Source organism: Kogia breviceps, chromosome 12, assembly GCF_026419965.1.
Source record: "Kogia breviceps isolate mKogBre1 chromosome 12, mKogBre1 haplotype 1, whole genome shotgun sequence".
Classification (NCBI taxonomy): Eukaryota; Metazoa; Chordata; class Mammalia; order Artiodactyla; family Physeteridae; genus Kogia; species Kogia breviceps.
In genome coordinates this window covers 34,548,436-34,568,573 of record NC_081321.1, presented here as the reverse complement: position 1 = coordinate 34,568,573, position 20,138 = coordinate 34,548,436, and the positions used below count along the sequence as shown (strand labels likewise).

Below are 20,138 nucleotides of genomic sequence, written 5' to 3'. Positions count from 1 at the left end.
CAGCTTGGACTCAGTGCTCTTACTACAGGAGTTCAGGCCCAACCACTGGACTGGGAACCAAGAAGCTGCAAACCATGTGGCACAGCAAAAAAAAAAAAAAAAAAAGAGAGAAAAAAATCAACAAATAAAAAAGAGCAGAACAATAACAAAGAATAAAGAATAATATAAAAGTATAAAAATAAAAAATATATTAGGAAAAATAACAATAAGAATGAAACAAAAACAAAGCAAAACAGAACCACAACAGCAATAAAGAAAGAAAGAAAGAAAGAAAAATAAAATAAATAAATAAATAAATAAAATAAGAATAAAAGATTTTTAAAAAGTAATACCCTGGTGTCTCCTCAATTAGTGTCCTGGCCCCAGTGGTGAGCTACAGCCTCCCCCTGCCTCCCTGGTAGGCCTCCAAGATCTTTAGGTAGGTCTTTGGACCTGCTGTGTCAGCCCTACCTCTGCGTATTCCTCTCACCAACATCTCTTCCTGAAACTGGCCCAGAGCACATGTGCCCGTGCACACCAACTGGGGTGTCGGCCTCCACAAGCACACCCACAGGGGCTGGTGCAGCCAGGAGGCCTGCTCGGCCTGCCTGGATCCACTTGGCCAGAGGAGGCCCTGTCAGGGGCCACACTTGGGCTGCCAGGTCCTGTGTACGTTCTGTGCTCAGGCCCAGGACCTGCATGGCTGGAGGGGCCCCAAAGGGTGACGGTTCAGACTCGGGACTCCAGCAGGCTCACCAGGGCCTGAGCAGGCAGGGGAGATGTTGGTCACATTCCTCTCTGATCCCCTGATCCTGCAAAGGTCCCTCTCTGTCCTTGCTGATCTCCTTGCTGTGAGTGGGCCGCTCCACTCGTGGGAACCTCTCCCCTCCCCCAGCACCCCCTCAGGGGCACTGGTCCCATCCCACCTCTGCTTTCCCTCCCCCCCTTCCCTCCCATATCTTACCTGGTTGTGTGGAGATTCCTCCCATCCCCTTAGGTGTCTGAGGTCCCCCACCAGAACCTAGTAGGTGCCCTAGTTGTGAGAAGACTCAAACTCCACATACTCCTACTCTGCCATCTTGACTCCACCCCAATATATTATATATTATGTTATATATTTAATATATATATTATAAAATATATTATATTACATATTATTATATATAAAGTACATATATATGTATGTTATATTATATTACATATTTATTATAATGTATTATGCATATATTTAAAAATATATATTATATTACATATTATATATATAATGTAGTATACAATACATATATTATTTATATAATATAGTATAATACAATATATTTATTAATATATGTAATATGCAATATATTATATATAATGTTATATACTTTTATATATTATATATCTATTATAATATATATTTATATAAAATATATGTAATATAGTATATATTTTATACATAATATTGATATATTTTATACACAATATTAATATATATTATAATATAATGTAATATTTAATATATTAAATATAACATGTTATATATTATAAACATATATATAATAAATATAAATACTTTATAATATATATTATTATGTATAAAGATATGTATAACCCAAAAGAAGGCAGTAATGCAGGAAGTGAGGGGCAAATTTATATATATATTCTATGTATTTTAATTTTCTTGTTCTTTCTTTTTCCATGTTTTCTTAGTTATTCTCTTAGTGCTGTCCTGGGGATTACAATTAACATCTTAACTTATAAAAAATATAGCTTTGAGTAATATAAACTTAATTTCAGTAATATACAGAAAATTTGTTCCTGTGTAGATCTGTGCCCAGCCCCCTCCTTTGAACCATTACTGTCATACAATTTATATCTTTACACATTGTGTGTCTGCCAACACAGATTTTTTTTTTTTTTTTTTTTTTTTGCATTACATGGGCCTCTCACTGTTGTGGCCTCTCCCATTGTGGAGCACAGGCTCCAGACGCACAGGCTCAGTGGCCATGGCTCACAGGCCCAACCACTCTGCGGCATGTGGGGTCTTCCCGGACTGGGGCATGAACCTGTGTCCCCTGCATCAGCAGGCAGACTCTCAACCACTGTGCCACCAGAGAAGCCCCAGATTTTTAATTATTGCTTCATGGCATAATTATTTGCTTTAGTCAGAAAAAAAAATACATTTTAATGTCTTTTATGTTTACCTTTGTAGTATCTTTACTGGTGCTTTTTATTTCTTCCTGTGGATTTTATTTAGTCTCTAGTGTTCTCTCATTTCAGCTTGAAGGACTTCCTCTTTTCTCAAAGGGCAGATTTTCTTGTGACAAGTTCTCTCAACTTTTATTTATCTGTGAATGTCTTATTTTCTCCTTCAATATTTTAGGATTGTTTTGTTAGAATTACTGGTTGAAATTCTTTTTCTTTCAGCACTTGAATATATCATGCCTTCTGATCTCCATGGTTTCTGATGGAGAATCAGATAATAATCCTATTGAGGATCCCTTATACCTGCTAAATCTCTTGTTTCTTGTTGCTTTCAAGATTGTCTTTGATTTTTCTGTGTTTAAGAGTAAGATCTCTTTGAGTTGATTCTACTTGCAGTTCTTACTTTCCTGGTAGTGTGACTTAATATTTTTCATAAAATTTGGTAAGTTTTTGGCCATTCAGTCTTCAAATATTCTTTCCAGTACTTTCTCACCTCTCCTCTGGAACTGCCATTATACATATGGTGGTTACCTTGAAGCTACCATGCAGGTCTCTGAGGATCTGCTCAGTTTTCTTCTTTCTTTTTTCATTCTGTTCCTCAATTGATTTATTCAAGATTGATAACTCTTTGTTTTTTTGCCTGCTCAAATCTGCTAGTTAGGCCCTCTGATGAATTTGTCATTCCAGTTATTGTACTTTTCAACTTTGGAACTTCTCTAAATTTATATCTCTTTATTGATATCATCTATTTGGTAAGACACTGTTCTCACAGTCTCCTTTAATTCTTTATCCACAATTTCCTTTAACTCTTGTACATATTTAAAATAGCTGATTTAAAGTCTTTGTCTAGTAAGCACAACATCTGGGCTTCCTTAAGTACAGCTTCTATGGACTTTCTTTTTTCCTGGGTATGAGCCATACTTTGCTGTTCCTTGCATGTCTAGTATATTTTTACTGAAAGCTGAGAATTTAAAATAATATAATGTGGAAACTCTGGACATCAGACTGCCCCTCCCCAAGGTTTGTTGTTGTTGCTAATTGTTTTAGTTTTTGTTTATTTAGTGACTTTATGAGCTAATTTTGTAAAGTCTGTATTTTTTGTGATGTGTGTCCACTGAAATCTCAACTCAGCTTAGACATCAGCTAATGAATGGACAGAGATTCCTTAAACATCTGAAACCAATAAATGCCCCAGTTTTTGCTACAGGCTTTGTGTTCATGTTGAGACACACCATCCACACTCAGTCAGGCAGTTTAGACTCTGCCTTAGCTTTCACTTCCTACTTGTACAGAGCCTGAAGGTCAGCCAGAGGTTAGAGCTTAGGACCTTCTCAGGTTTTTTGAGTATGCACACAGTCTTACATATGTGCATGGCTTTCTGGGTTCCCACAAATACATTGGAGACTTTCAAAGCCATAATGCACATCTTCTTTTCAGCTTTTCCTTTTAAGCTTTTTAGCCTATTGTTCGTCCCAGTGGTTATTCATCACCTCAGGCAGCTATGATTAAAACATTTGCCAGTAAATGGTTTTGACAAATGACTCCACATAGAGGCTTTTAGTGCTAGGTTAGCTTTACTCAGGTCAAAAAAGATAAGCCTTTGAATGGGGTCTTCCAGGGAACCTCCAGACAGGTCAAATAATTACAGTTCTTTCAGAACCAGGCTTTGAAGAGCTCCAGCTCTGTTCTGTTCCCTCTGGTACCAAAAATGTGGGCTGTTATTTTCAAGGCTACCTCTGAGCTAGGAAGCAGCAGATAGGACTAGCATAAGTTAAAATGCCACAAAGCTTGTTGTTCTTACTGAGATTCAGCTGTTTTCTTGAAGAAATGCTCTTGGAGTTGCTGCAAACCTTTGATTAGCTTTCAGTTCTGAAAAAGTCAATTTTGACAATTTTTGCTAGCCTTTTCTAATTTTTTTATGGGGAGGAGAATTTTTAGAGCTCCTTTGCCATTTTCCAGGCCTGTATATTTAAGGGCAGATGCTATTATTGATGTTTCTTGGCAATAAAAGAATCTTGGTATGGCAGGGCTTTCTAATATGTTTAACAGAGTAAGATATAGCATGTTCCCTCCACTAACTTATGAATTGATTTAAGAATATTTGACCAATGCATGCCACTAATGGAAGTGACATTGAATTTATTTTTAAACAGATATTGGTCAGTATGCCAACAGTTTTAAGGCCACTCATTAACTTATAATAGTCAAACTCTGTTATTGCTCTAAAGGATTCTAGTCTTCCTCTAAGATATATAATGGTGATATGCATCTCTTTACTATAAAAGTTCTATCATTATTTAGATATTTTATAAAGGGGAAGATGGGCTAAGAATGTAGTATTCATTTAAACTTTTATTTTTGTTTTTAATTGGAGTATAATTGCTTTACAATGTTGTTAATTTCTGCTGTACAACGAAGTGAATCAGCTATATGTGTACATATATCCCCTCCCTCTTGGAACTCCCTCCCAACCCCCTCCAACCCACCCATCTAGGTCATCACAGAGCACAGAGCTAAGCTCCCTATGCGATACAGCAGGTTCCCACCAGCTATCTATTTTACACATGGTAGTGTATATATGTCAATCCTAATCTCCCAATTCATGCCACCCTCCCCTTCCCCCTCTGTGTCCACCCACCTGTTCTCTATGTCTGTGTCTCTATTCCTGCCCTGCAAATAGGTTCATCTGTACCATTTTTCTAGATTCCACATATATGCATTAATATATGATATTCGTTTTTCTCTTTGTGACTTACTTCACTCTGTATGACAGACCCTAGGTCCGTCCACATTATAATACTGTGTAAATTTACGGTGTACAACATGTTGATTTGATACACTTATATACTGCAAAATGATTGCCACTGTAGCATTACCTCCTTTCTAATTCTTAAAAGAGGTGAAGACACCATCTGGCAATTAGAATGGCTGTCGCAGAAGAAGGGGCCAGTCACAGTCTAGAGTTTAGATATCAGCATTGTGGGACAGCCTGAGATGATCAATCTCTGAAGATTTAATTCATACTACCTAAACTTTCAAAAGACTTCAGTATAAACCAGAATGTGATTTTACTAATCATAAAAATACATTCTGTAATAGAAATTGATACGTAGGTTATAACAGTCTTTGCCACTGTGCATTATCTTCCAAAAGGCAAATCCAGACAAAAAATCAAAATGAAAAGAAAAGCCTGCCAGATAAACATGGCATTAGTGTGAAGCAAACAGATTAGATGACTTTAACCACTATCTTCACCAAATTACCCTGATGTATAAATATCCAGTAGAGGAAAATATCTGACATAATCTGAAACACAGTATTCCTTTTCCCAGGATAGTAGTAGAAACTTTGTGACAATGTCTTCTTCTTGGATCATTGCTGACCCAAAGGTCTCTGATAACACAGTCTAACATGCAAATAAAACTTGATTCAGTTTAGGATTTATTATTTTTTTTAAGTTACAGTACATTCTAGTCATTTCTGAGACTACACACTGGTAGCCTGCCTTACTTTCCTTTTTCTTTCTCTTTCTTTTCTTTCTTTTTCTTCCTTCTTTCCATTTTTGTTCCTTCCTTCATTTTTTTCTTTTTCTTTTTTCCATTCTTTTTTCCTTTCTCTTTCTCTCTTTTCTTTCTTTCTTTCTCTCTCTCTCTCTCTCTCTCTCTCTCCCTCCCTTCTTCTCTCTCTCTCTCTCTCTCTCTCTCTCTCCTTCTTCCTCCCTCCCTCCCTTCCTTCCTCCCTTCCCTCCTTCCCTTCCTTCTTTTCTTTTCTTTCTTTCCTTTTTTTTTTAGCTTGGGTGTTGTTAAACATTCTTAGCCAAGGGAATCTATCACAATACATAGTTATTTTGTTTTTGGGTTTTTTTGCGGTATGCAGGCCTCTCACTGTTGTGGCCTCTCCCGTTGCGGAGCACAGGCTCTGGATGCGCAGGCTCAGTGGCCATGGCTCACAGGCCTAGCCGCTCCGTGGCACGTGGGATCCTCCCAGACCGGGGCATGAACCCGTGTCCCCCACATCAGCAGGCAGACTCTCAACCACTGCGCCACCAGGGAAGCCCACTATACATAGTTTTAACGTTTCCTTAACACTTATCACTATCTGATATTGTCTTACTTATTTACTTGTATATTATCATCTCCATCTGAACAGAGACTTTCTCTTGAGAACAAGCTCCTGGAGAACAGGAACTTTGGATATGTACATTACTTTTACAAGTGTCTGGACCACAGAAGACAATGAATAAATATTTGATGAATTAATTTACTGATTTTTGTTTTAGGTGAGAATATTTCATAAAATGAGTTTTCCTAATTTCATCCGAGAAATGAAATCTTAGCATTAATTTTGGAGATTCACTGTTGTTGCCTCCATACTATTTTTGAGACTAGAATTTGAATGATTAAAAAGCCAGTCCTAATTGTGTCCATTCATATAGTGGAATAGTACAAGCTTTAAAGGAGTATGGGGAGAGATTGGTCAAAGGGTTAAACTTTTGTTTACAAAATAAGTAAGTTTTGGGGATCTAAAGTACAGCATGGTGACTATAGTTAGTAACACTGCATTGTATACTTGAAATTTGCTAAGACAGTAGATCTTAAGTAGCCTCAACACATCAAAATAACTAAAAAGGTAACTATGTTAGGTGGTGGATGTGTTAGTTAGCTTGATTGTGGTAATCATTTCACAATGTACAGTTGGCCCCCTGTATCCATGGGTTCTGTGTCTGTGGATTCAACCAACTGTGGATTGAAAATATTTGAAAAAATATTCCAGTAAGTTCAAAAAAGCAAAATGAATTTGCCACATTGGCAACTATTTACATGTTTACATTGTATTTACAACTATTTACATCACATTTACATTGTACTGGATGCTATAAGTAATCTAAAGATGATTCAAAGTATACAGGAGGATGTGCATAGGTTATATGCAAATACTATATCATTTTATATAAGGGACTTGAGAATCTATAGATTTTGGTATCCACAGGGGTCCCAGAATGAATGCCCTGGGGATACTGAGGGATATATATCAAACTATCACTTTGAACACCTTAAGTACATACAATTTTTATTTGTCAATTATACTGTCATAAAGTTGGAAAAAATAAAATATATGCTTGTTTTGAAAGTGAAAAATGGGATCATAGATAGCTGGGATCTATAGCCATTTTATATAGCTATAGAAGAAAAAAATGATCAGAGCAATAAATGCTTTAGAATGTCTTAAATTTGTCTTAATTATATATCAGAAAAGTAAAGCAAAACATTGACTAATTGTTCCTATTATCTGCTTGTTCCTCATAGAACATATTGAGAGAAATTCAGAATTAAAAACTTTTAGTTGGCTAGCTCGCAAATCAATGGGTCAGAAATATGGCGGAAAAGGCAGTTGTTCTTTCTGGAGATGGGGTAGGCCAGTGGTTCTCTACTGTGGTCTCATTACTTATTGGTTTGCACAATCATCAGTTGTTAGAGGCAACGTTAAAAGTTCACATCAAAACCTGTCAAACATTTTTTTCAAAAATCTATTTTTTTTCTGTTTCTATAAAAGATTAGGGAGAAGTATATTCCAAATGCAGTTAAGAAAATGCTTCAAGTAGATGTCACCACAGGCCATTAAATTCTGCCTTGAGGAAACAGTGAAAAGAGCCTGTACATTATTCTCCTCAGAACTTTAGTCAAGTCCTGCTCAGCTGCAAGCTGAGGGCAACCCCCCTGCTGTTCATTCCTAGAGTTAAGTGAGTCACACAAGTTCAAGGGTCCACCATGCATCACACACCATCAGGAATGAAACAGTGTGGAATCTTGCTTTGGAATCTTGGATTGACTGTATTGTGGCTCTCAAAAGAGTTAAGGTACAGTCTTATCCTGAGAGAGAAGCCATGCCTAATTTTGGAAAGTCTGATATCAATTCCATTTGATGGAATGGAAACATCTACCAAATTATACTGTGAAATTTTCAAAATCAATGAAACAGGTTACTCATTTAAAAATTTTTAATATGGTTTGGTCACAGCCCGTAACCACAGCTACATCCATGGCATTTTACATATATGCTTTTATTTCAAGTAATAGTTAATTCATTATATTTTATTAAAAAGTTTTTAAAATTATTTTATTTTATTTGGCCATGCCACGGGGCATGAGGGATCTTAGTTCCCCAACCAGGGATCGAACCCGTGTCCCCTGAATTGGGAGCATGGAGTCTTAACCACTGGACCACCAGGGAAGTCCCTCATTATATTTTAAAATAACATTATTATTTTCAGGGTTATAAGCCATACTGTGCCTCAAATTATGTGAGTTCCTATTGAGATTAATGTGACCAAGTCATTTTATTTATTTTGCTTTTCAACTAGCAAATGTTTTTTGCTTAAATGCTTAGTTTATAAAGGTGATTTGAAAACAATACTATCTCTGTTTTCCAAGAAAGCATTTAGGAAGGTCTAAACAGTACAATATAGAGGATGATCATCTTCTACTATAGCTCACTCTACATACTCTTGTTTTGAGTGTGTTAATGAAAGAACTAATGATACCAAGATTATTGAATGAATGAATAATTGCAGATACTTGGTATTGTGGACAGAACCTGTGAACATGATGGGGTATACCCATGGGAGAATCATCATGAGAATATCTGTATTCATTTTCTATTGCTGCATAAAAAATTACCACAAACTTGGTGGCTTATAGCAACTTATTTATTATCTCACAATTCTGCATGTCCAGGCACAGAAGTCCATGTTTGCTACTGAGGGTCTCACAAGGCCGAAATTTAGGTGTCAGCGGGGGCTATGGTATCATCTGAAGTTTGGAGCACTCTTTTAAGCTAATTTAGGTTGTTGGAAGAATTCAGTTTCTTGAGGCTGTACAAAGAAGGTTCCAATTTTTTCTTGCTGGCTGATAGCTGGAAGGTAGCTTTCATCTCCTAAAGGCCATCCATAGATCTTAGCCAATGTGGCCTTCCTACAACATGGTAGCTTACTTCAAGGCCTACAGGAGAATCTCTTGGACTTCTTGTAAGCTCTTCTAAGCTCACCTTATTAGGTCCAACCCCCAAAGCAGCATCTCCTTATTGACAGTCAAAGTCAGCTGATGAGGGACTATAACTGCATCTGCAAAATTCTTTCAAATTTGCCATATAACATAATCTAACAATGGCCATGTCATCATGGGAGTATCATCAGGGCATAATTGGCTTATGGTGAATGATTGCTTAAAATAGGACACTGTGAACATGACCCTATAAACAAATGACTGTAATAGGATTTTATAATCATTTATGTAAACATTAAATTTTATATCACTTTACAAGTTACAAAGTGCCTGTACATATTCTGCATCATTTGATTTTCATGACTACCTGTCAGAAAGGCACAGTAGATAATTAGTCCAACGTTACAGGTGAAAAACCAAGGTTCAAAGCAGCTAAGAGGTTGCTGAAAGCTTTACAGAAAATTAGTAGTGGAGTCGGGCTTCAGCCCAGGGTCTTTTCACCGTATAGTTCATTCCTCTTTTTTGCTAATTCTGAGTTTTCATACTGTGTTTGGTAAGGTTCCAAGGAGATCTCAGGGATTATGGTAAGACCTCAGAGTGAAAGTAGGGCTAAGTGTTGCTATGGCGGCTCTACTTTTGTTTGTTCTATATATTGGGGGTTCTACACAAGCTTCAATAACCACTGCACTTCATCATGCTGCCTTGTAAAAGGTAAAGAAGAATGCTTACAAAAAAAATCTTAGTTTAAAAAATGATTTAGATAGCTGTATATAAAAAGCCAAGAGTCTATTACAGTAAAGTTTTAAGAAGCTGTGATTTCTTGCAGCAGTTGTTGAACCTTTTATAAAGAAAGAAAGATAGAAAAAACAAAAAGAACCACATTAAATAGTTGGTTTGAAATGTACACTTAGGAAAAAATGACAAACCCCACCTCCTTCACTTTTAAAATATATATATAAAAAAATTACCTTCTTAATGTCTGGTCTTTTATTTTTCTTTTCATGTAGACATTGACTGGCAACAGAGTACATAGTTTCAATGGAAGTGGAATCAATGTCATTCATCTTCGTATCAATATAATCTTCAATTGTCTTTTCTTCATCTTCAATTTCTTCTTTAATATCCAACTTTAAGACAAATGTTAAAACTTTAAGAGTGTCAAATAAAAGGGAAACAAATCAGATAAATTTTTAAATGTATTTATAAATAAATATAAATGTTTATATTATAATTAACTTATCAATTATATTATAAAAGAATACATTTAAATTATTTAATCTGCATCATAATAACATTTACTCTTAGTTTACTATCTACCGTTGTAACCTTATTAAAAATTGAAGACATCTAGGAGAAACTCTGTTTATTTACTTACTTACTTACTTATGCATACACATATACCTCCCTCCTAGAAACTTTCAGCCATTTGCCGATTGGTTTTTGTATTTATGTGACTGAGCTAATTGCTCTCATGTACTCAGTAGTATTTACTGGCAGCCAGCACAAGGAGGTCTGCTTCTTTGCTGTGCTTCTGATGATGCAATTCCAGCTTCTGAATGCAGAGCCCCTCCCTGCACAGGCACACTTCTCTATGCGTATTCACACTGTTGAATCAAAGAGAAAGAGGGAGGAGGAGAAAGGGGGCAGGGCCACGATGAAAAGATAATCAATAGGGAGAAAGGTGGAGGAGTAGGATGATGTAGTGGTGTAAAGCGGTGGCCCCCCAAAAGATATGTCCAAGTCCTAATCCCCAGAACCTGTGAATGTGACTGTATTTGGAGAAAAGGTCTTTGCAGATGTAATTAAGCTAAGCATTTTGAGGTGAGATCATCCTGGATTACCCAGGTGGGCCCTAAATCCAATGACAAGCATCTGTTTAAGAGACAGAAAGAAGAAAAAAAGAAACAAAGGAGAAGACAATGTGATCACAGAGGCAAAAATTGGAGGGATGTGCGTACAAGTCAAGGAATGTCAACAGCCACTGGAAGCTGGAAGAGGCAAGGGAAGACTCTCCCCTAGAGTCTCCAGAGGGAATGTAGCCCTGACAAAATTTTTATTTCAGACTTCCGGCTTCCAGAACTATGAGAGAATAAGTTTGTCATTTAAAACCCTATTTTGCAGTAATTTTTTCCTCCTATATTTTTAATCTACATACTTTCTCTGTATAACCCAATCAACACACAAAGCTTTGGCATGCCTGTACACGAACAGCTCAAAAATTGTAACTCCAGCCCAGGCTTCTTTCCTGACCTCCAAGAACCAATGGGACAGAGGATTTTATTTCTTCGATAAGACAAAATTTCACTATGTGCTACTGTAAAATATTATGAAATATTACAAAAATATTAACTTTTCACAATTATGTTTTATAAATATATTTTAATGTGAAATATTATATAGCATGTAATATTCATTACTACATATCCAGGAACCCATGGAAAGCTTTATAATATATAGTTTTATAAGGGACACTTATAGCAATATTGTAATATAGAGATATTATACTTATGGTATTTCTTAAAAGTAGGGCACCAAGCCTTTGAGCAAATATATTATACCTTTTGACTTTCTAATCCTCATTCTAGGGAAATAATCTGGTATACACATGTTGTCTGAATTTGTCACACTGGTTTGTTCCATTAGAACATATAAATTAGAATAAAATCAGTGTAGTTATTTAACTAATTTTAAGAAAAACTTATATATGGTAGTAGGTATTTCTGTAAGTCTTTAATTTTATTAGAAGACTCTCCAAGTTCTTAAAATTTAATATATAGGAAAAAAAAAGGCATGGCATAATTTTCCTATAGTTTTAGCATTCAGTTAGTCTATTTATATAATTGTCAATGAATGCCTAATATAACACACAGGTAAAGTTTTCTATGGTAACTTTATTAAAAAAATACTCCATAATAGAAATGGATAAAGAATTTTATTAGCAATTCTGTTCTGATATAAATTTCAAAGGAAGCAAATGTTGCTTTTCCTCTCTGCTGTTAGTAATCACCATGAAAGTAACAAAATAAAAATATACTGGAGGAGACCTCAGAAATCATATAGCTCTATTGTGATTTTAGACACAAAGAAACTAGAACATAGAATATATAAGTGTCTTTTCCAATCTTCACAAACATTTCAAGGCAGAGCTGAGATTAGAAATATTTGATGCTCTTTCCATATGCCACTATGTAGTTGCCAACATAAAGACTGCCAATAGAAAATGACATTTCTAGATGCCAAATTCATGCACAGAAATTTAGATTCTAAATGCAAAGAGAAAAGGATTGGAAAAAATGAAATCTTTCAATTACCAATAACTGAGGTTCACGGTGTTCATCCACAGCTGGAAGTCCAGTTATTATTTCTAGTAAAACCTAAGAAGAAAGTAAAATCCATTAATATGACTCAAGACAACATACAGAAACTAGAAGGAACATGGCTCTTGATTATGAAATCTGATGAACAATTTCCACCCACGGCATTATGCCCTTTAGGCATGAAAGCGGAAAGAACACGAGCTGTGGTCATTTCTCACCACTCTTTCTTCCCGGACACCTCGGATCCCACCCATACCCACAAGCAGTTCTTTTCTACTGGCAACTTACTAAACAATCAGCACCCCCTCAACATGTGTTCTGGACACTGCTTTTCCTGTCTTGCAGAGGATTTTTCACAAGAATAATTTTCTCTGGTTCTTAGGAGAATATTATTTTCTAAACCTCAGGCATATCCTAGAACCCTGTGCCTTAACTTCACAGTACTATGAAGATAAATATCCATAAATGAAACACATATGAATAAATAAGATAAAGAAGCACCCAGTTTCTCCAACCACTCCCACCCACTCCTCATACCATCATAAAAGTTATTAGGAACAGACTGGTAGATCAGAAAATGCCAAAGCATATTTCCTTCAAAAAATATTTCACTTTTAAAACATGACACTAAAGTGCATACTGTATGACACAATTTGTTTTATGCATTAATTCAAGTTTCATACTAATTCATGTGGCAAAAAATTATTTCTTGCAGTAATTTCAGAAATCAATTTAAAAGTTTTACAAATTCAGAGTAGTTGGCATAACTTTCTCATTTAACTAGAGGTTAAAGTGAACAATTTTAATCTTTATGTAAGAGAGCTAAGCAACATAGGTGTATTCAAAATATTCTATTTCAATTTCATAAGTAGAGCCAGAATGATTATTGTTACTAATTATATATATAATTTTATAATTTTATATGTGTGTGTATGTGTCTGTGTGTATATATATATATATATATATATATGAAACTTACCACACCAAAGCTGTAGATGTCAGATTTGGCTGTTATTTCTCCTCGCAAAGCTTCTGGTGCCATATAAGCTGTTGTTCCCACAATTCTGCTTGTCAGGACTGTTTGGGCAAACTTCTCAGAAGCCCGTGCAAGCCCAAAGTCAGATATTTTGGCTGTAAAGTCTTCATCTAGTAAGATATTTGCACTGAAAAAAAGTTTTTCTTTTCAAGCAAATTGAATAGTTCCTTAAGTAGGTGTGTGAATGTTTGTATTTATAGTTTCCCATTTTATAATATACATCATAAAAGCCCGAAATTTGTGTAAATAAATGAGAATTTCAGATTAAAGCTAAAGAGAAATAAAATTGTCTTCTTTTCCTTATTGTTTCTTGAGGGAAATTCTGAGGAGAATAAAAGTGAAATAAAACTGTTGATATTAGTGAGAGATATTTTTATTATTTCACAAATAATTTATTACAAGGTAACTTCTCTCGAAGTGTCCTAAAGCACCCTTCTTAATTCCTTCCCTAAAATATCCCAATTCATTTAAAAACAAATTTTCAACCAAAGTATCTTAATTATTTATTTCATTTCTTGGGGGGTATTATCTGAAATCTTCTGAAGAGCAAAGAATATGGCTAAAAGATCTTCATTCATTCATTTTATGCATGTGCTCCTACACTCATACTTTCATTCAATAAAACTTTATTGAGGACCCCCAATGTTTTATAGTATTTAAGCTCAGGGCTGGGCTTGGGGGCTCTCTTCAAATCTTGTCTGTAACAAAGGTATAGGAATAATTTTTTAAAATCCAGTAAGTATTCATAATGGTGATATTAGGCACAAAATGCTGAGAAAACAACCATGTGTCTGGAAGAACTGCAGAAAACTCCAAGTAGAAGGTGAAAAGTGCATAGTCTTGAAGGATTGTTACAATTTGAGGTTAAATGAAGGAAAGAAAGGCATCTCAGGCAAATGGAGCAACATGAACACAGTGATGAAAACATAAAAACATATGATCAATTTGAAGAAACTGGTGTCAGTGGAACATGAGGAGAATTTGAACTTTATCCTGTGAGCAGCAGGAAAGCAGCTAATGGTTTCATAGTTGGGAAATGATGTTATCAGACTTGATTTTTAGGACCACAACCTGTCAGTATAGTCGTGCATAGATGAGAACTGGTACAGACTGGTTAAAGGATGACCAGGAAAGTTTGTAATAAAGCAAACAAGAGATAGAGTGTAAATAAAGGCTGGGGAGAAAAAGGAGGTGCAAATTTTGAGGCACACTCAATAGAACTTTGTAATTTGTATGACACGGGGAATGAGAAAGTCTTTAGCTTGGGAGACAGGATGAATACTGACTTAATTTGATTAGGAAAGAAATACAGAAGGAAGAACTTGGGTTGGAAGAGGAACGAGTGCATTCTGACATGTTGACTTAGGGGCTGCTGTGGGACATCTCGGTGGGGTGATTTGGTCTGTAAACACTGCAAATATAGGACTGGAGGCTAATGATACAGATTTGAGAGTAGAAGTTAAAGTCAATATATCACTCAGCAGGAATACGTAGGATGAACCAAAGAGATGATGAGGTAAGAACACACCAACTGGAATACATCAATGTGTAAGGGATGGGAGATGGTGTCTCTTCTCTTATCTGAGGCCAGTCCCTCTACTTGGACTCCTTTCTACATTCTCAGGAACATTATGCTATAAATTATCTCATTTCTCTCTTCTGTTCTATCACCTCCTTCTTCCCATAGACACAAAAACATGCTTTAGTCTCTGCCATCTTAAAAAAAAGCTTCCAGAATGACACACTGATTTCCAGCTATCCCCCTTCATGGGCTAAACGTCTTATCAGACTGTCTATACTCACCTCTCAGTTCTCTCGCTCCCACTCTCTGCTCAACTACTACCTGAATTCTGACCCAATTACTACATGGAAGGAGGTCTCCATAAAGTCACTAATGACTTCATGGCACTAATCAAATGCCTCATTTAAACATTTTTTTAAAATGCCATATTTTTCAGTCCTCATCCTGACCTCTAAAAAACCAACTGACATTTTTGACTAGTCCTTGGGAAACTCTCTTTCTTTTTTCTCAGGGATACCACAATCTCCTGGGTTTCAGCTTACTTGCAATACTTTCTTAGATTCCTTTTCAGACTCATTCTCTTCTACTTGGCCATTAAGTCTTGAAGTTCCTCAGGACTAAATCTTGGGAACTTTTCCTAATCTAGTTCTCTCTTAAAGTGCAGACAACTATATGATAGCTCTTCAATTAACACCTATATGCAAGTAATACACAAATTGATGTCTTCAGCTCAGACTTCTTTCAGCTCCAACATGTACATCACACTGATTAACATCTCTACTCACTTCTATATCTTAAAGGAACCTCTAACACAACATGCACAAAAGAGAACTCAAATTTTCCATCCCCAACCTGGTCCTCTTTCAGTGCTTTCTCTGTAAGTGAATCATGTCACAATCATTCCAGAATGCAGTACTGGAAGCCATAAATCCTGGTGTCACTCCTGATATGTCACTCTCCCTTACGCCCCTGCAGCCAAGAATCAGCAAGTCTTGCCATCTTAAGCTCTCAAATCTGTTCATGTCTCTTCATATGAACTGCTACCACCAAGCCTTTTATGATAGGCTCCAAGCTACCCCTCCTTACAAACTGTTCTCTACACTCAAGTCAAAGTGATCTTCTCAAAACTTAAATATGGTGCCACATTCCTACTTACAATTTTTCAATGGCATCTGATTACACCTGTGATAAAATTAATGTCCTTATTTTGGTCTATTAGGTCCTACAGGGCTTAGCTCTCTGCCTACTTCCATAATTTTATCTTACATCAATCACCCCTTGAATTTCCACACTTCAGTCATTTATTTCACTTCCTGTAATTCTTCATGCTCCCACGTTCCCTTTCAACACTGGTCTCAGATATGTGGTTCCTTCTTCCTAGAATGCAATGCTCTTTCCCCATTTTCTATGGCTGCCCTCAAATAGTGCCTACTTATTTCCTGTTCATTCTTTGGATCTCAGCTTAAATATCATTTCCTCAGGGAACTGTTCTTTATACTAATACTATAGACTATACACTAAAGTTCTGTTATTATTTTGTGATTATTTGATTGCTGTCAGATGCTACAAATGCTACTTTTGCTAACTATACCATCTACAGTACCTATCATGTCATAAGTGTTCAACTAATATTTGTTAACTAAATAAATACATAACAAGAAAGATAACTGAAATGCACCCATGGAGGATGAAAGTGATTCAGAAAAGAGCAGTGATCCAGAAAATAAGAAGGAAAATAATCTTGACATGGCAAAAATGGTCAAGAAGAACAGAAAAGCATACTATTCTTTTTAAAAAGGTACATTAGGATGAATACTGGAAATAGGTCACTGGGTTTGAAATAAGGCAGATTACAGACATCCTTAGTGAGGAGAGCTTTCATGGAGTACTCCAGGTTAAGACGTGCATGTGAATAGTGAACAGAAAGAGTGAGATAAAATTATTCTTTAAGACAGTTTTCCTAAAGCTTTGTAAAGGTAGCATTTACCTTTTAATATCTCTATGAATATGATGATTTTCATGTAAATAACTGAGGCCATTAGCTGCACCCTGAGCAATCTTGCATCTTATGCACCAAGAGAGTGGTGGAGTATCATCCTTATGAAGTAAGAAACAAACCAATTAAAAAAAAAGAGGAGGATAAAAAAAATCTATGAAAATATATAAGATTTTTTCTAAGCAGCTACTGACAATTATATTACATTACTAAGAATTTACAAATATCACTTTTTAAGTTGTTAAAAAATAATCTCTAAATAAGATCAAATGGGGATTAGTATTTCTTATTTAACGATAAAATATAAGAGCATCTTCAAATTCTAGCCTTGACTGATATTTTTACATTTTAGATTATCACCTGCTAGGCAATTCCAGTTGTTTACATACCAACTGTATAGTTTTCACAGACTAGGAAAAATATTAAGATTAATACAGTTTAAATGATCCTGTCACAAAGTAAATATTAGTATTCCAACACAGAAACATAAAACCTAACAATGTGATGAACAAACATCTTACCAAGCAAGACAGTCTGTCTAGCAATGAACCATTGGGCATGTAAACATACACTAAGCAGAGGTCATCTCCATCACTTGAGAAACCAAGTAGTTCTACTAAGTTTTCATGTTGACACCTGTGACAAATAATTTTCCACTCAAAATAATTATGATACATACATATATTTAGCTGTAGGTTATAAGTTATTCAATTTAGAGCTTTAAAAAAAAAGAGCAAGAAATAATTATATGCTATATATCACTGTAATATGATACATATGTTTCTAACATCATTATATATGTTTATTATAACTGCTTATAATTTTCTGCAAACAGTTCTCCTTTCAGTCAATATTAATCAACATTAGAAGCAAAACTGCTTTTGATTTTATAGCAAAAGCTCAATAATTCAGATCATTGGTACTTGTAATAGTTTGATTAAGAACTAGGCTGATGTTTACCTTTGTTTTGTATAATATTCAATGACAGCACAAACAAGATTTCAAGAAGTGTGTTGAAACTTGTATGACAATCCTTTCAAGAATTCTTTCACACTTCCAAAGCACTGATTCATAGACATCTGATTTTTAATTACATCTAATTTATACATTTTTGATCTTTAATCATGTCTGATTATTTATAACCTAATTTGAGTTTCTTTATATACTTGAGAGTAATAAAACTAAATAGAGCTGAAGTATAACAAAACTGCAGGCATCTGTGGCACAGTAGAAAGAAACCTGGGTTCAAAGTCCTAAATAAAGTTAAAGTCCAGTTCTGCCACCTCCTGGAAATGTGACCTTTCACAAATTAACAGCCTCACTGAGCCTCAGCAACTTTACCTGGTAAATGTGGATAATAATACGTATTATGTAACATGAATGCTGTGAGAATTAAATGAGCAAATATATATGAGAGCCCAGAAACAGTTTATGAAGTGCAAATTAAGATAGTAAGTGCTCCATTTTCCACCAAATTGGCACATTTTAAAAATGAGTAGATAACATTTGCTGAATTTATACTAACAAGGCACTGCGGTAAGTGATTTACCTGCTTTGTTTTATTTAATCCTTACAATAACTTAATGAAGTATTTCATTATTGAAATCATTATCCCATTTTACAGTTGAGAAAACTAATGAATAGACAGTTAAGAAACTTGGTTAAGAATGAATAGACTTCCTCTTGCTAGAGCACTGGAATCACAACTAACTGCTGAACAATCCATGACAGGAAGACACTGGAACTCACCAAAAAAGATACCCCACGTCCAAAGACAAAGGAGAAGCTGCAATGAGATGTAGGAGGAGCGCAATCACAATAATATCAAATCACATAACTGCTGGGTGGGTGACTCACAAACTGGAGAACACTTATACCACAGAAGTCCACCCACTGGAGTGAAGGTTCTGAGCCCCATGTCAGGTTTCCCAACCTGGGGGTCTGGCGACGGGAGGAGGAATTCCTAGAGAATCAGACTTTGAAGGCTAGCGGGATTTGACTGCAGGACTTCAACAGGACTGGGGGAAACGGAGACTCCACACTTGGAGGGCACACGCAAAGAAGTGTGTGAATTGGGACCCAGGGGAAGGAGCAGTGACCCCATAGGAGACTGAACCAGACCTACCTGCTAGTGTTGGAGGATCTCCTGCAGAGGCGGGGGGTGACTGTGGCTCACCATGAGGACAAGGACACTGGCAGCAGAAGTTCTGGGAAGTACTCCTTGGTGTAACCCCTCCCAGAGTCTGCCATTAGCCCCACCAAAGAGGCGGGGAGGCCCCAGTGCTGGGCCACCACAGGCCAAACAACCAACAGGGAGGGAATCCAGCCCCACACATCAGCAGACAAGTGGATTAAAGTTTTACTGAGCTCTACCCACCACCAGTCCCTCCCATCAGGAAGCTTGCACAAGCCACTTAGATAGCTTCATCCACCAGAAGGCAGACAGCAGAAGCAAGAATAACTACAATTCTGAAGCCTGTGGAAGGAAAACCACATTCACAGAAAGACAGACAAAAATTAAAAGGCAGAGGACTTTGTACCAGATGAAGGAACAAGATAAAACCCCAGAAAAACAACTAACTGAAGTGGAGATAGGCAACCTTCCAGAAAAAAAAATTCAGAATAATGATAGTGAAGATGATCCAGGACCTTGGAAAAAGAATGGAGGCAAAGATCGAGAAGATACAAGAAATGTTTAACAAAGACCTAGAAGAATTAAAGAAAAAACACCTAGAAGAATTAAAGAACAAACAAACAGAGATGAACAATACAATAACTGAAATGAAAACTACACTTGAAGGAATCAATAGCAGAATAACTGAGGCAGAAGAACGGATAAGTGACCTGGAAGACAGAATGGTGGAATTCACTGCCACAGAACAGAATAAAGAAAAAAGAATGAAAAGAAATGAAGACAGACTAACATACCTTTGGGACAACATTAAATGCAACAACATTCACATTATAGGGGTCCCAGAAGGAGTAGAGAGAGAGAAAAGACCTGAGAAAATATTTTAAGAGATTATAGTCGAAAACCTCCCTAACATGGGAAAAGAAATAGCCACCCAAGTCCAGGAAGCACAAAGAGTCCCAGGCAGGATAA

At 36.2% G+C, this 20,138-nt stretch overlaps 2 protein-coding genes across 12 annotated transcripts in view; one reads left to right on the top strand and one right to left on the bottom strand.

The window, feature by feature from the left end:
- The window catches only part of TWF1 (twinfilin actin binding protein 1), a 34,369-nt gene extending 24,109 nt beyond the window's left edge, over nucleotides 1-10,260 (top strand). Inside the window, exon 12 of one of the 2 annotated variants that reach the window (XR_010835792.1) lies at nucleotides 10,172-10,260. The gene's annotated coding sequence lies outside the window, so the exon portion shown is untranslated. The remainder of the gene's footprint in view (nucleotides 1-10,171) is intronic. The other variant, XR_010835793.1, reaches the window with a different exon arrangement.
- Nucleotides 1-20,138, bottom strand: part of IRAK4 (interleukin 1 receptor associated kinase 4) — a 47,542-nt gene that overhangs the window by 9,291 nt on the left and 18,113 nt on the right. For 3 of the 10 annotated variants that reach the window (XM_059081616.2, XM_067009123.1, XM_059081621.2), the window contains 6 exons: nucleotides 17,557-17,671; nucleotides 17,027-17,136; nucleotides 13,461-13,644; nucleotides 12,476-12,538; nucleotides 10,133-10,291; nucleotides 8,848-10,002 (listed from right to left, as the gene is read on the bottom strand). In XM_059081616.2, the coding sequence (XP_058937599.1) occupies nucleotides 9,967-10,002; nucleotides 10,133-10,291; nucleotides 12,476-12,538; nucleotides 13,461-13,644; nucleotides 17,027-17,136; nucleotides 17,557-17,671 (667 nt within the window). In that variant the 3' untranslated portion in view covers nucleotides 8,848-9,966. Of the gene's footprint in view, nucleotides 1-5,694; nucleotides 6,903-8,847; nucleotides 10,003-10,132; nucleotides 10,292-12,475; nucleotides 12,539-13,460; nucleotides 13,645-17,026; nucleotides 17,137-17,556; nucleotides 17,672-20,138 lie in introns of those variants that run through there. The other 7 variants (XM_067009121.1, XM_067009119.1, XM_067009124.1 and 4 more) reach the window with 4 other exon arrangements.